Genomic DNA, 11,326 nt, shown 5'->3' on the forward strand with positions numbered 1-11,326 from the left:
ACTACTTGTTTTAAAAATGGAGTGAAAAGAAACTTCCATAAGTAGTTGTCCAACATCGTATATCCACAATGAAACTGAAGGTGCATTTGTTTGTATTGGTAAGGGATTATAAAAGTCTTTACACTATGGAAAACCACAAAGTAGATTATTATATTAAATATGAAGAAGCATTTTGACTAAAGAAACTATGTTTTTAGGCATGGTGGGCTTTTTAAAGAAAAATTATAATGATAAATGACTGGTTTCAGTTGCCTTAATAAGAAGTTATCAATTTAAAGATGAGAAACAAAATTAAATAATAAAAAATAAATTCTTTTCCCTCCCCTTCCTCAAACCCTAATTATATCATTATAAAAATGATACAATTAACATTCTTGGAAGGGGATAACCCAACCCAATGATCTTTGCAACTGAAAAGGGTAGCACCAAAGGAAAAAAAGGACTATCCTGATAATAAGGGTTTTTAGTCTTGTCTAATGAGAAATTTACTAGTTTTTTTCCTAACAAGGAGCACTGTATATATATTGTGTGAGTGTGTATACAAACATGTTTTTGTTATGTTTTTACAGTGTGAAACTATAATAGAAGAATATGAAGATGAAATATTCTCACTTATCGCCCAGGAGGCAGACCATCTAGCTGACAAGTTGTGCAGTGAAAAATCAGGTACTGTGTCTGATGTAACATGTGCTCTCTCTCTCTCTCTCTCTCTCTCTCTCTCTCTCTCTCTCTCTCTCTCTCTCTCTCTCCCTCCCTCCCTCCCTCCGTCTCTCCCTTTCTCTCTCTCTCTCTCTCTCTCTCTCTCTCTCACACACACACACACACTCTCTCTCTCTCTCTCTCTCTCTCTCTCTCTCTCTCTCTCTCTCTCTCTCCCCCCCCATTTCAGTTTTGTTTATTGTAATTTTTTTCAAATCTATTCTACTGCTTTGGTGCAACAAACTGACTTTGAGAACTCTCTTTAGTTAAATCAGTAATACCATCATGTGAGATTAAAAGGCAAGCAAAATACAAACCTATGAAGGCTGTTAAAGTATCTCAACATGGTTGCTTATTCACTTTTTTTTTTAATGAGACATTTGTTTTCATCAGGATCTTAACACTCAAATTATCACCTTCTCTTTTAGTGTTAGCCAAAAATCCCAGGCATGATTTTTTCCCTTTCTTTTTAGGAACTGATTTCCAATCAGAAAAAGAGAATTTCTCTGTGCTGTCTCCCAATTGTGGAAGATTTGTGATATTAGTGCTAGCTTGTTGCTGCATTAGAAATGAGGTGTAACCCAAAACTATTAAGAACTTTGAAAGTTTTTTGACGTTTTTCTATTGAGATACTTTTTGTGGGGGTCTTTTTTTTTAAAGGAAATCTGCTTCAAAAGATTTTTGCTTGAATAAAAAGTTCATGAAACACTCAATATAGTTCTTGAAACATATCTATTTTTAAAATTCTAAAAGCAGGAAAAATTCTCAAATATCTACTTTGCTATATAGAACACTATGGATTTTATAATTATGTATAGTGTGCATTGTAGGTATCTAAATATATAAAGCAACAGTACATAATTTTCATTCCTTTCTATATTTTCATAAGAATATAGTCTAAGCTAGACTATCTTTTTTAAAAGTATTTTTATTAACTATAATGATAGAATGTACAAGAATATAAGAAGAATAAGAGACTATTAAGAACAGTAAGAGAAGAATAAATTTAAATCAATGACTGCAATAGTTATATGCCCCATTGAAAATTCAAAATACCATTTAACAGATTGTTCATGTTAAATTCTGATGAACCTCAAGCAAAAGGGCCAAAAAGTTGTAAACAGATAATTCATTTATTTAACTTTCCTCAAATATTGGTTACAAATATTTTTCTAAAGCATAGACCTGACAATTGCAAATGGTAATAAAATAGACTAGAAGTCTCAACTTGCTGGACATTTCATGTTTCCCTCCCCACCCCCATCCCCAATAAAAACAACTTGGTTGTTTTCTTTCATAATCCAATAGGGAGTGGGGGTTATGGAGAAGGGAGTAATGAAGTTAGAACTGTTTGGCAGTTTGGAATTTTTGTGACTACTTTGAGAAAAGTTGTGAAGGGACAACAGAAATTAGCATAAATAACTTTGTTCCACAATCTTTGCTAATGAGAGTTGACTTTTGCTTTATTTTTAAGAAAAGTTTTCCAAAGAGTTCAAAGACCTAAAAATCCAAGAATGAACAAAATATTCATGAATGATTTGTGGTATACTCATTTGCCCATTCTTTTCTGCTTATTACAGTATTTGTATTTTAAACAACTTTATCATATAAATATTCTGCTATATCAACACCCAATCTCAAAATATAGAAGGGATTAGAAAGTTTCATGAAATGTTTATAGCAACCATCTAACTAGAAAGAATGGAGGGGAAAGATCCTCCTCTGAATTACTTTTGTTGGGCTTAAAAATATTTCATGATCTTTTCCCTTTCACATCATATATGTACACATAAATGTAAATATAGATAGATACAAGAAAATAACTTTTGATTAGAAACTTCTGAAATCTTTATTTCATATTATTAAAATTAAAAAATATTCAGGTAGCCTATCTTTAATAGCATTTGACAAAAATTAAAATTTACTTCAATTAACAATTGTGATGCTAAACACAACTATGACTAACCAAAAGTATGAATACTAGTAAAGAAAATGAAAGTTAACCAATCAAAATGTAGGATAGCATACTATGCTAAACCTGCCAATATGCTTCTGGGTTTTTATAGGTATGTTTTTGTATGAATATGAATCTTCTTGATAAAAAAAAGAAAGGCAGAATAAATTATACCTAAGTAAAGACCATAATGCTAAGATAGTGATTTAAGGTTAATGATTTATGGTACGCTATCTATGATGGTTTTAAAAATCTAAAAATTGTTTTTTGGCAGAGAGGAAGGCTAAATACCTAAAAAAGCATAATGAAAACAAAGCATAGTAATGATGGGCAGAACACTAAATAATAATTAATATATTGTCTTCAATATTTCTGACTGATTGCAAAAATGATTCTAGAAGATAAGAAAAGTGTCCTCCTTTGGAAAAAATGTAACTGCCTTCAAATTATTACCTAAAGATCCACATGACTGATAGATAATATTATTATAGCAATACTTTTTTAAATAAAAGTATTACATCAACTTCTTTTGTCATTATAATATATTCTTAATGATGCAATTTCCAAAATATGAACATTTTCCAAATAGATCATTGTATAATGCGCAAAGACATGCCTTTATGCTTATGAAATTAAATCAATTAACAAATATCTATGTTGAGTACCTACTATGTGTTTAGAACACCAAGGTACTATTAAAAATGTACAATTATTAATCTTAAAAGATTAATTATAAAAACAAAAAAGCATACTTTTAAAGATTTGACATTAAATTGAATTAATGACTTTGCATATCTATAGATTTTTATATTGAAGAGTGTTGGAAAAGTGGCTCATTTCACCTGAGTTTTGATAAACATTAAACCTCTGTCAGTGAAGATAAGGCTCACATGAACCAATTACAATTATATCTAAATAATAATGGAAAGGAGGGAATGAACCTTTGAGTCAGGAATAGTATCTCTAAGAGATGTCTATAATTTTGCTGTTGCTTTGAAATGATATTAAGGGTTTGTGCACAAATCTACATTTGTTACTGCTACCCTTCCAATCAACAGGAAAAAATATTCAATACAATTTGATTTGGGGCATCAGATAGAAGATTATGAGATCATTTCTCATTAGATAAAATTTTTCCTAGTCAAAGAATAAAAATGAACTTACTGACTTTGCATCATAAAATTATTGGGGAGACACAAAGCCCTAACCTTTACTGGTTAGAAGTTAATAATTTACAGGGTCAAGGTGAAAATTTATCCTAATAATTTCTGATAAAAAGTTATAATTTACACCAGGTTGAGATAGGGAACAAGCACAAGTTCATCATAAATCCAAAAGGTTTGTGAGGTATTAGTATCCATTGTTTTATATTTGTATACATACATATATATATATATATATGTGTGTGTGTGTGTGTGTGTGTGTGTGTGTGTGTTTATCTATGTTTAAATACACTCTTAAAACATATACTTCAAATAACCCATGCTTTAGCCTTAAAACTTAAAGCATAAAAAAAAAATTGACAGCACCATTACTTCCCGCTCCCCAAAAGACCAATGGCCAGGTAATTTTTTTATTTTTATAAATCAAATGAAAACACAGGACACAGAAGGAGACAGAGAACTTCTAGATGTATACTCAAGCATTTAAATAAGAATACTCTTTGGCATGCACTCCCTTCAACCTCCAACTAGTTTTACCAATAATATCCAGCAAAGGAGAAAACTCATTTCAGTGTTCAAAGGCCAGATGTAAATATAAAATTTTTGAACAAGAACAATCTAAATATCATTGGCTCCAAGAGAGTTCAGATAAAGAATGGATGTGGTACCAAGGTCTTCATCTTCTCGAGATCTCTACTGTTTTGATGAAATACTAAGCATGGTGTCTGTTAGTATGCCAAGTGGTAACCTTGTGTCAGGAAAGGTTTTGCTTAACTGTGATTCCAAAACTATGTCCTGCCAGCTGAGCATGAAATAATGTAACTTAACTTTTCTTTTTCAGATCTTTGTGATGCTGCTTCTACTAGTCATACTGAGCTTTAAGAAGACTGAGCTACTATTTATAAAGAGAAGTAAGGTGACAATCTCTCCCCTCCCCCAAAGGTCAATGCCTATCTTTTCTGTTGCTTCATGCCTTTCATCACCATAATCATTACTCCTGCCTCTGCCTTAATAAGTGTGTGCTAAGTTCTTTGATGGCTAAAATTGAGCAAAAAAAATTTTTAAATGAAAAACACAAGGATAAATTCATTCCTTTGATTACTTTCTGAAGGTAAAGTTATAAGAGTTCATCCATGTTGATTCTGTTGCTTTTGATAATGTGAGACTTGGTAGATAAATGCAGCTCTCTTGAAGAGTTGTGGGAGGGAAGATTTCCCATAAACACAAATAAGAATTTAATAAGTTTTAGCAAATTATGCATTATTAATAGATGCCTATTGTTTAGAGGAGAACTTTACTCAAGGAGCTGATTGGAAGTATAAAGTCAAGCAAGTAGTTTCTTAACCTTTCAGGTTAATAATATTATCTACCCTGATTTTCATAAGGCTTAGATTTCAATAGCATAATTACCTTAAGCTTATAAACTTTTTTAAAGCAGAGAACAAACAGAAGTTAATCATTTTGTCTAGAATCATAACGGAGTCTGGTCTTTACTGTAAGTTTTAAAATAGCAAAATCTAAATTCAAATGATCTGAAGCTTTGTTTCTTGCTAATTTTACAATATACTCATGAAAGATCCTATCAATAGAATTAGATAAAATTGGACAATTAGATAAAATCGTTATTACTAACATACTGTGAAATTTATTTTTGAAACTAATTGGCCAGTAGTTTGTTATTGTTGTTGCTGTTATTATTATTATTAGAAAGACAGAACTTTGTTTGATTGGAAGATATTACTTTCAACCATACATGACAGTAAAGCACCTTCAATAAGATCCAAAAAATATTTCTTACTCTTTGCACATAGTAAATGCTCAATAAGTGCTTTTTGAATGAATAATAAAAACAAATTATAAGATCTATTTCTACATAATTTCTATTCAATGGAATTCTACTTTATTCAACATTTGTACATTTTCATTCATTGTAAAAAAGAAATGCTCATTGATGTCACTAAGAATGACTATAGTCTATGCCAATAGGGTAGAAGATAAAACTATTTGACTGTATAAAAAGAAACTTCACATGTAACATACTTTTTCAGAAAATACACATTTTTGACTATGTAATTGAGCCTCAAGCAAGAAAACTTCTCAAGTTTAGGAAAACGTAAAAAGAATTTGTGTGTGTTTGTGTGTGTGTGTGTGTGTGTGTGTGTGTGTGTGTGTGTGTGTGTTTACCCTGGACTCACAAACAGGCTTGTCAGTCTTAAGATGGTTTCAGTTTTTTTAAAAAAGAGATGCAACTCATTATAAAGCATTGGCATATTTCTCCTTTTTTTTTACAATAATAAGTAAGTGTACCATAATTTGTCTGAATTCCTATATCTAAACTATAGTAGATATAATATTAAAATAATTAATAAATAATTATCACCTTTTTTCTGTAAGGAGATTGAATTGTAATGAGATATAACTCATCTTTTATATCATAAATCCTTCTATCTTGAATCTACATGGAAACATATCCAATTTAATTAGCTTCTAAAACATTGTCATCAACATTTTCCTTACTTAGTTTTTTTAAGTGAATGTTCTGGATAGGAATACAAACTAATAGGACAGTTATCAATGAATTTCCTTTATGGAAAGATGATACAGAACAAAGAGAATTTGCTTAGTAGCCTTATATTAAAATATTATTTTAGCAAATGGTTTCTGGTACACTTCAAAATTTTATTTAAAATATTAACCTGTTCCAAATCACAAACAGGATTTTGGGATACTTTCTCACCTTGTTTGATTTACATTTCTTTGAACCAGAATTTTTTTCAAGCTGGAAAGCTTGAAGCAGGTTTCCCTTAGATTGACTAATGTACACCTTTCACTGATGCTGATGCTTCTGTTTTGGGTGGAGATGATTAGATATATTTTACTATAGTGTATAGCTAGTATACTGCTTTGTTAAGTTTTTTTTCCTATTTGCACATTATTCTTGAATTTCCCAATGAAAGTGGTTTGTTATCTTGCAAGAGTCTTAGCAGCTTGGTGTCTCACAAATAAGCAGAGTATTACTTATTTCCTTTAAATAAAAATTTCAAAGATCATTTGGGGTAATTCATAAGGGTTTTTTTTTTTAAGTTTTTGTTAAATCCATCAAAATACCTGTAGCTCTTAAATTGTTCATTAAACAATATTATGCTATACAAAATGTAACGTGTTTCTTATGAATCCAAGTTTCATTCTTCTTGGCCACTATGACATCTCTAAACTTTTCTAATAAATTTTAATAGAGAATTGTAGAAGACCATCTTAATTGCCCTTGTAACTACTTTTCCATTTCTTAACCGATATATACTCACCAAAAACTGGGTTCACAAGGTGAGAGGAAAGCCGAACAAAAGAAATGAGAATATAATCCAATTTTATTAGAATAAAAAATTTATTTTATTAAAATAAAATTTCAGGAAAATATGAAAATAATGCACTTCTTATTAAATAATAGGAGGTAGAAGTGTTTGGGGACATATAGTTTGAAATTGTACTTTTATGATATGATTTATTTTGGTCTCCATGGAAGCTTCATGTGAACTTCTTCTCATAAAATAAAGACCAAATTGGCTGAGATAAACTGATTATTTTTTATTATGTGGATTACTGTTTGCTAAGAATAAGCCAAGAACACTGAATTCATTTCACTTAGGAGTAGAGATGGAATTGAGCCAAAATCCCAAACGGGAAAAATCAATACTTTATTTACTAAGACAACTCTCCTCCCCACCAAAAAAAAGGTCAATAACTGGACATATTTTTGAATTCTTATTTCTCTGATTAGGTTAACATTTATTGTGTCCTAAGTGTAAATATGTATATATATATATATATATATATACACATATATATATATACATATATATATGTATATATATATATATTGCACATGCACATACAAACACATACATATGTACATCTACAAATATTTATATATATAAAATAATTTAATTGAAATATAGTTTAAGACATTGCATGTTAATTTCAAAGCTCCACTTTATTATTAGTGACCAAGAAAATAAATAATTAATTGCTATGGTAGTTTGGATGTGTAGAGTTTGTTGCAAATAAGGGATCTCAGCCAGATTTGGTGACTTCAACTGTATAGTAATTTTATTGGATAGTTTCCTACATAGAGCTGTATCATATGTTTTTCTGTGCATAATTAAGTTGTTAATTGTCATTCACTAGGTAATTGTGAAACCAATCACCCTTAGATTATTTGCTACAGAATGAAGAACTAAGACCATTTGCTAAAATGCTACTGAGATGATAAAAAAAAAAATCCCATAGTCTTAGTTGAACCTAGAAAAGATAGAATAAAAGATATTATCCTCTCCTGAAGCTTTCATAATCTCCAACTTTCCCATGTTCCCCCCAACAAAATTATACTTCTTTAAAAGTTAGAATTCGCTATTTTTCATATATTTTTCAAGTTCTTAATTGAGTGGAGAAGGTTGTATATATTTACTGTCTTATTGGTCTGTTTTCCATTTCATATATATGGACATATATGTTTATATATGTGTGAATATATATATATATATATATATATATATATATTTATATATATATATATGGAGAGAGTGAGAGAGGTGAGGGGGCAGGAAATAGGCACTTTCAGAAAGGAAAATTCACAGTGGTAACCCAAGCCAAATCAAGGTTTGCCTACCCTTCTGGTATTTTCAGGGAGGTTAGAAAAATAGAGAAGTGTGATTGGGAACACTTTAATTATCTGAGTATCATGTTTGCTTAAAGATAGAACATTTGAAAATAAGGACATTTGTTTTAGGACAAAACAAAAATAAGCAGCCCTATGCTGATGATCTGAAAGAGTATCTTTAGATTTTTAAACAAATACATTTATGAAGAAACCTACAGCAAAAAATGTATGCACGTGTCACTGAACCTTACCCTCCCCAAAATGAATGAGATATTCAAATTTCATCAGATTACACCAGATTATGCTACTGAATTCCATCATGTAGTCTATTGCTACAGTATACAAATTCTGGTCAATCATAGGGCAAATGGAAAATAATAATGTGGTACACAGAGTAGCAGCAGACTCTAACAGAGACAGCTTGTTTAGGTAGATATTGGTCCTATTCCCGAATACAAGTTAGTATCATAAAGGAATATCTTTCTAATTAGCAAATTACCTTGATCTCAAATGTGATTCTTCCAAAGGAGCAAACAACCTTTTATTTTCAAGATGATAAAGATTCTGTTTACTTCCTTTTTTCCTTTTGGGAGTGTTAATAAACCTGCATCCAAGTTGTTTAATGGAACACAGGGAGTCAAATGTCAGCTAATTAAGCATGGCTGAGACCCAGGAAGATCTTGTGGGTGAGAAGTTAAAATATTAATAGCAATTTCAAACTTTATGAAGAGCTAAGGTGGCAACCGAAGAGTTAGGATGTACTCCTGCCATTTTCTATTAGCCATTAACCTCAGAGCAACATTCTGAACAATTGGGAATTTCCTTACATCGCATCTAACATCAACATATAAAGAATGATAATAACCCTTGAGGTGACAAGGGCATTAACAAAAAGAGAGACAAGGTTTCAATCAGGTGATTCTCATTGTCTGCTAGGAAGAAATCTTTATTGCTCAAATGGTACTGATTAATCTCCTTTATGTGCTTGTGATATACAGAAGAAAGCAAACTCCTCCCCCAAAGTAACTTTAATGCTCTTCTAAGTGGACCTAGTTTAAAGAAATATGCTTATAAATGATGAGTCAAAATGGAGTGAAGTCTAGTATAATCTTATATCTAATAATTTTTTATTATTGTTAGATTTGCTCTTATCTACATTTGGTAATATACCCTTGAGTCATGTAGAGAGAGAGGGAAAATAATGTTCCTTTCATTCGGAACCAAATGGAAATACTGAATATTACCTCTATTTTTTTTTCCCTTTTAAAAACACCCATAAACTGTAAAAATGAAATGGAGTAGACCTAATGTACTTTATAGTAGGACTCTACATCAGATGAGAAAAGCCCTCATCTGTAATTATGATTTCCACTACACTCTCTGGTGAAATTGTGTACTCCTTCCTCTTCAACCTAAGTAATTCCAACTGGTAAAATTAAAAAAAAAAAAACCCTATCATTGGAGTAATCGTTGTGCCATTGCTATCCTGAGGTCCTATTGTATTGAACTCATTGCAGCTATAGAAATGTCATTGAAAAGATCAGGAGGAAGGACTAGACAAATATAAGTATCATCACTGCTAAATACAAAACACCACTTAAAAACAGAATCAAATATTAAATGGTCGATTTTTCTGGGAGGGAACAGCAGGATATGAATTAGAGGCTCAGGACATTGGATTTTTAAAAAATTTTTATTATGAACATGATAACCATCAAAAAATGATCATTTCCATAAACAAAAAGGGATAGGAAAAGAGGACTGAATATCAAACTAAATCTATCTTGTATGACTTGTGGGTTTTTTTAAAAAAAGTGTATATCAAATTTAACATGGCAGTACCAATACTGTCCTTGTCTGTGTTAGGACATTGGCTGTTGAAATGACTAAGGAACAATGAGGATCTGAGTCACCATTCTCTTTCCTCTGCTTCTCCTTCTGTCATTCCCAAACCAAAAAATCTCTTGCTTTTCCAGTTATTTGACTTTCCTTTATAATTTCCAGTCATTTATCTAAAATCAAATGGAAGTTTTGAACTTAGGAACTAATATCATATATTCTAAGTCACCAAGCCTATTTTCATCCTTACTTGGAGACAACGATAAAGAAACTAGGGAATTTTCCATAAAAGCACTGCCTATGCATCTCTGTTCTTCAATTGAATATGGACGATAGAAGCAGTACTAGGCTAATGACCAAAGTAATTTGCAGTGGCATAGTCAACCAAAGGCTCATGGTTTGGTTTAGCACAATCCCTAAAAGTGAATAGCATGATTCTTCAGGGTGGCAAAGGCTCAGGTTAGGCATGAAGGGCTCAAATGAGTGGTGCTTGAATTTGTCCTTGGCATTTGAGATGCAGATGTTATTTCTTTCCCTTTTCTTTTTTAACAACTCAGTGCCCTTGAGCACTGTTGGCCTTACATTTAGCTTAGTCAATATGGATCCCGGAGGAACAAACACTGAGGCTAACCAGTTAGTCTTAAACAGAACATTGTCTAAAGAAAGGGTCTATGAGCTACATTTCTCTGTACCCCACCCTCACCACTTTTCATTTGTTTTAAAATTGATTTATACTTCAGAAAGCCCCAAGCAAACCTCAGGGCGCTTTGCAGTAATTTGGGTTGGCTAGGTAAATCTAGGCTTCATAGTTAGATCTTCATATTTAGAATTATCAAAATGCCTAAATAACAGAAGCATTTCCTGTTCCAAATGATCCTAATACAAACTATTTTGAAGCATCATTGAAAAATAGGGTTGGCAAGATAATTGCAACCAGTTCCCTTGCCAGAGTTTGCGGGCAATTCAAATCAACCCTTAGATGACTAAATAATATCTGGAATTTTTCTCAATCAC

The 11,326-nt window shown here is 31.4% G+C and overlaps 1 protein-coding gene across 2 annotated transcripts in view; it reads left to right on the forward strand.

The window, feature by feature from the left end:
- CNPY1 (canopy FGF signaling regulator 1) overlaps nt 1–7,558 on the forward strand; it is a 199,254-nt gene extending 191,696 nt beyond the window's left edge. For both annotated transcript variants that reach the window (XM_074193290.1, XM_074193289.1), the window contains exons 4-5: nt 570–666; nt 4,658–7,558. In XM_074193290.1, the coding sequence (XP_074049391.1) occupies nt 570–666; nt 4,658–4,698 (138 nt within the window). In that variant the 3' untranslated portion in view covers nt 4,699–7,558. The remainder of the gene's footprint in view (nt 1–569; nt 667–4,657) is intronic.
- The last annotated feature ends 3,768 nt before the right edge of the window (nt 7,559–11,326 follow it).

The sequence above is a fragment of the Macrotis lagotis genome, chromosome 7 (genome assembly GCF_037893015.1).
Source record: "Macrotis lagotis isolate mMagLag1 chromosome 7, bilby.v1.9.chrom.fasta, whole genome shotgun sequence".
Classification (NCBI taxonomy): Eukaryota; Metazoa; Chordata; class Mammalia; order Peramelemorphia; family Peramelidae; genus Macrotis; species Macrotis lagotis.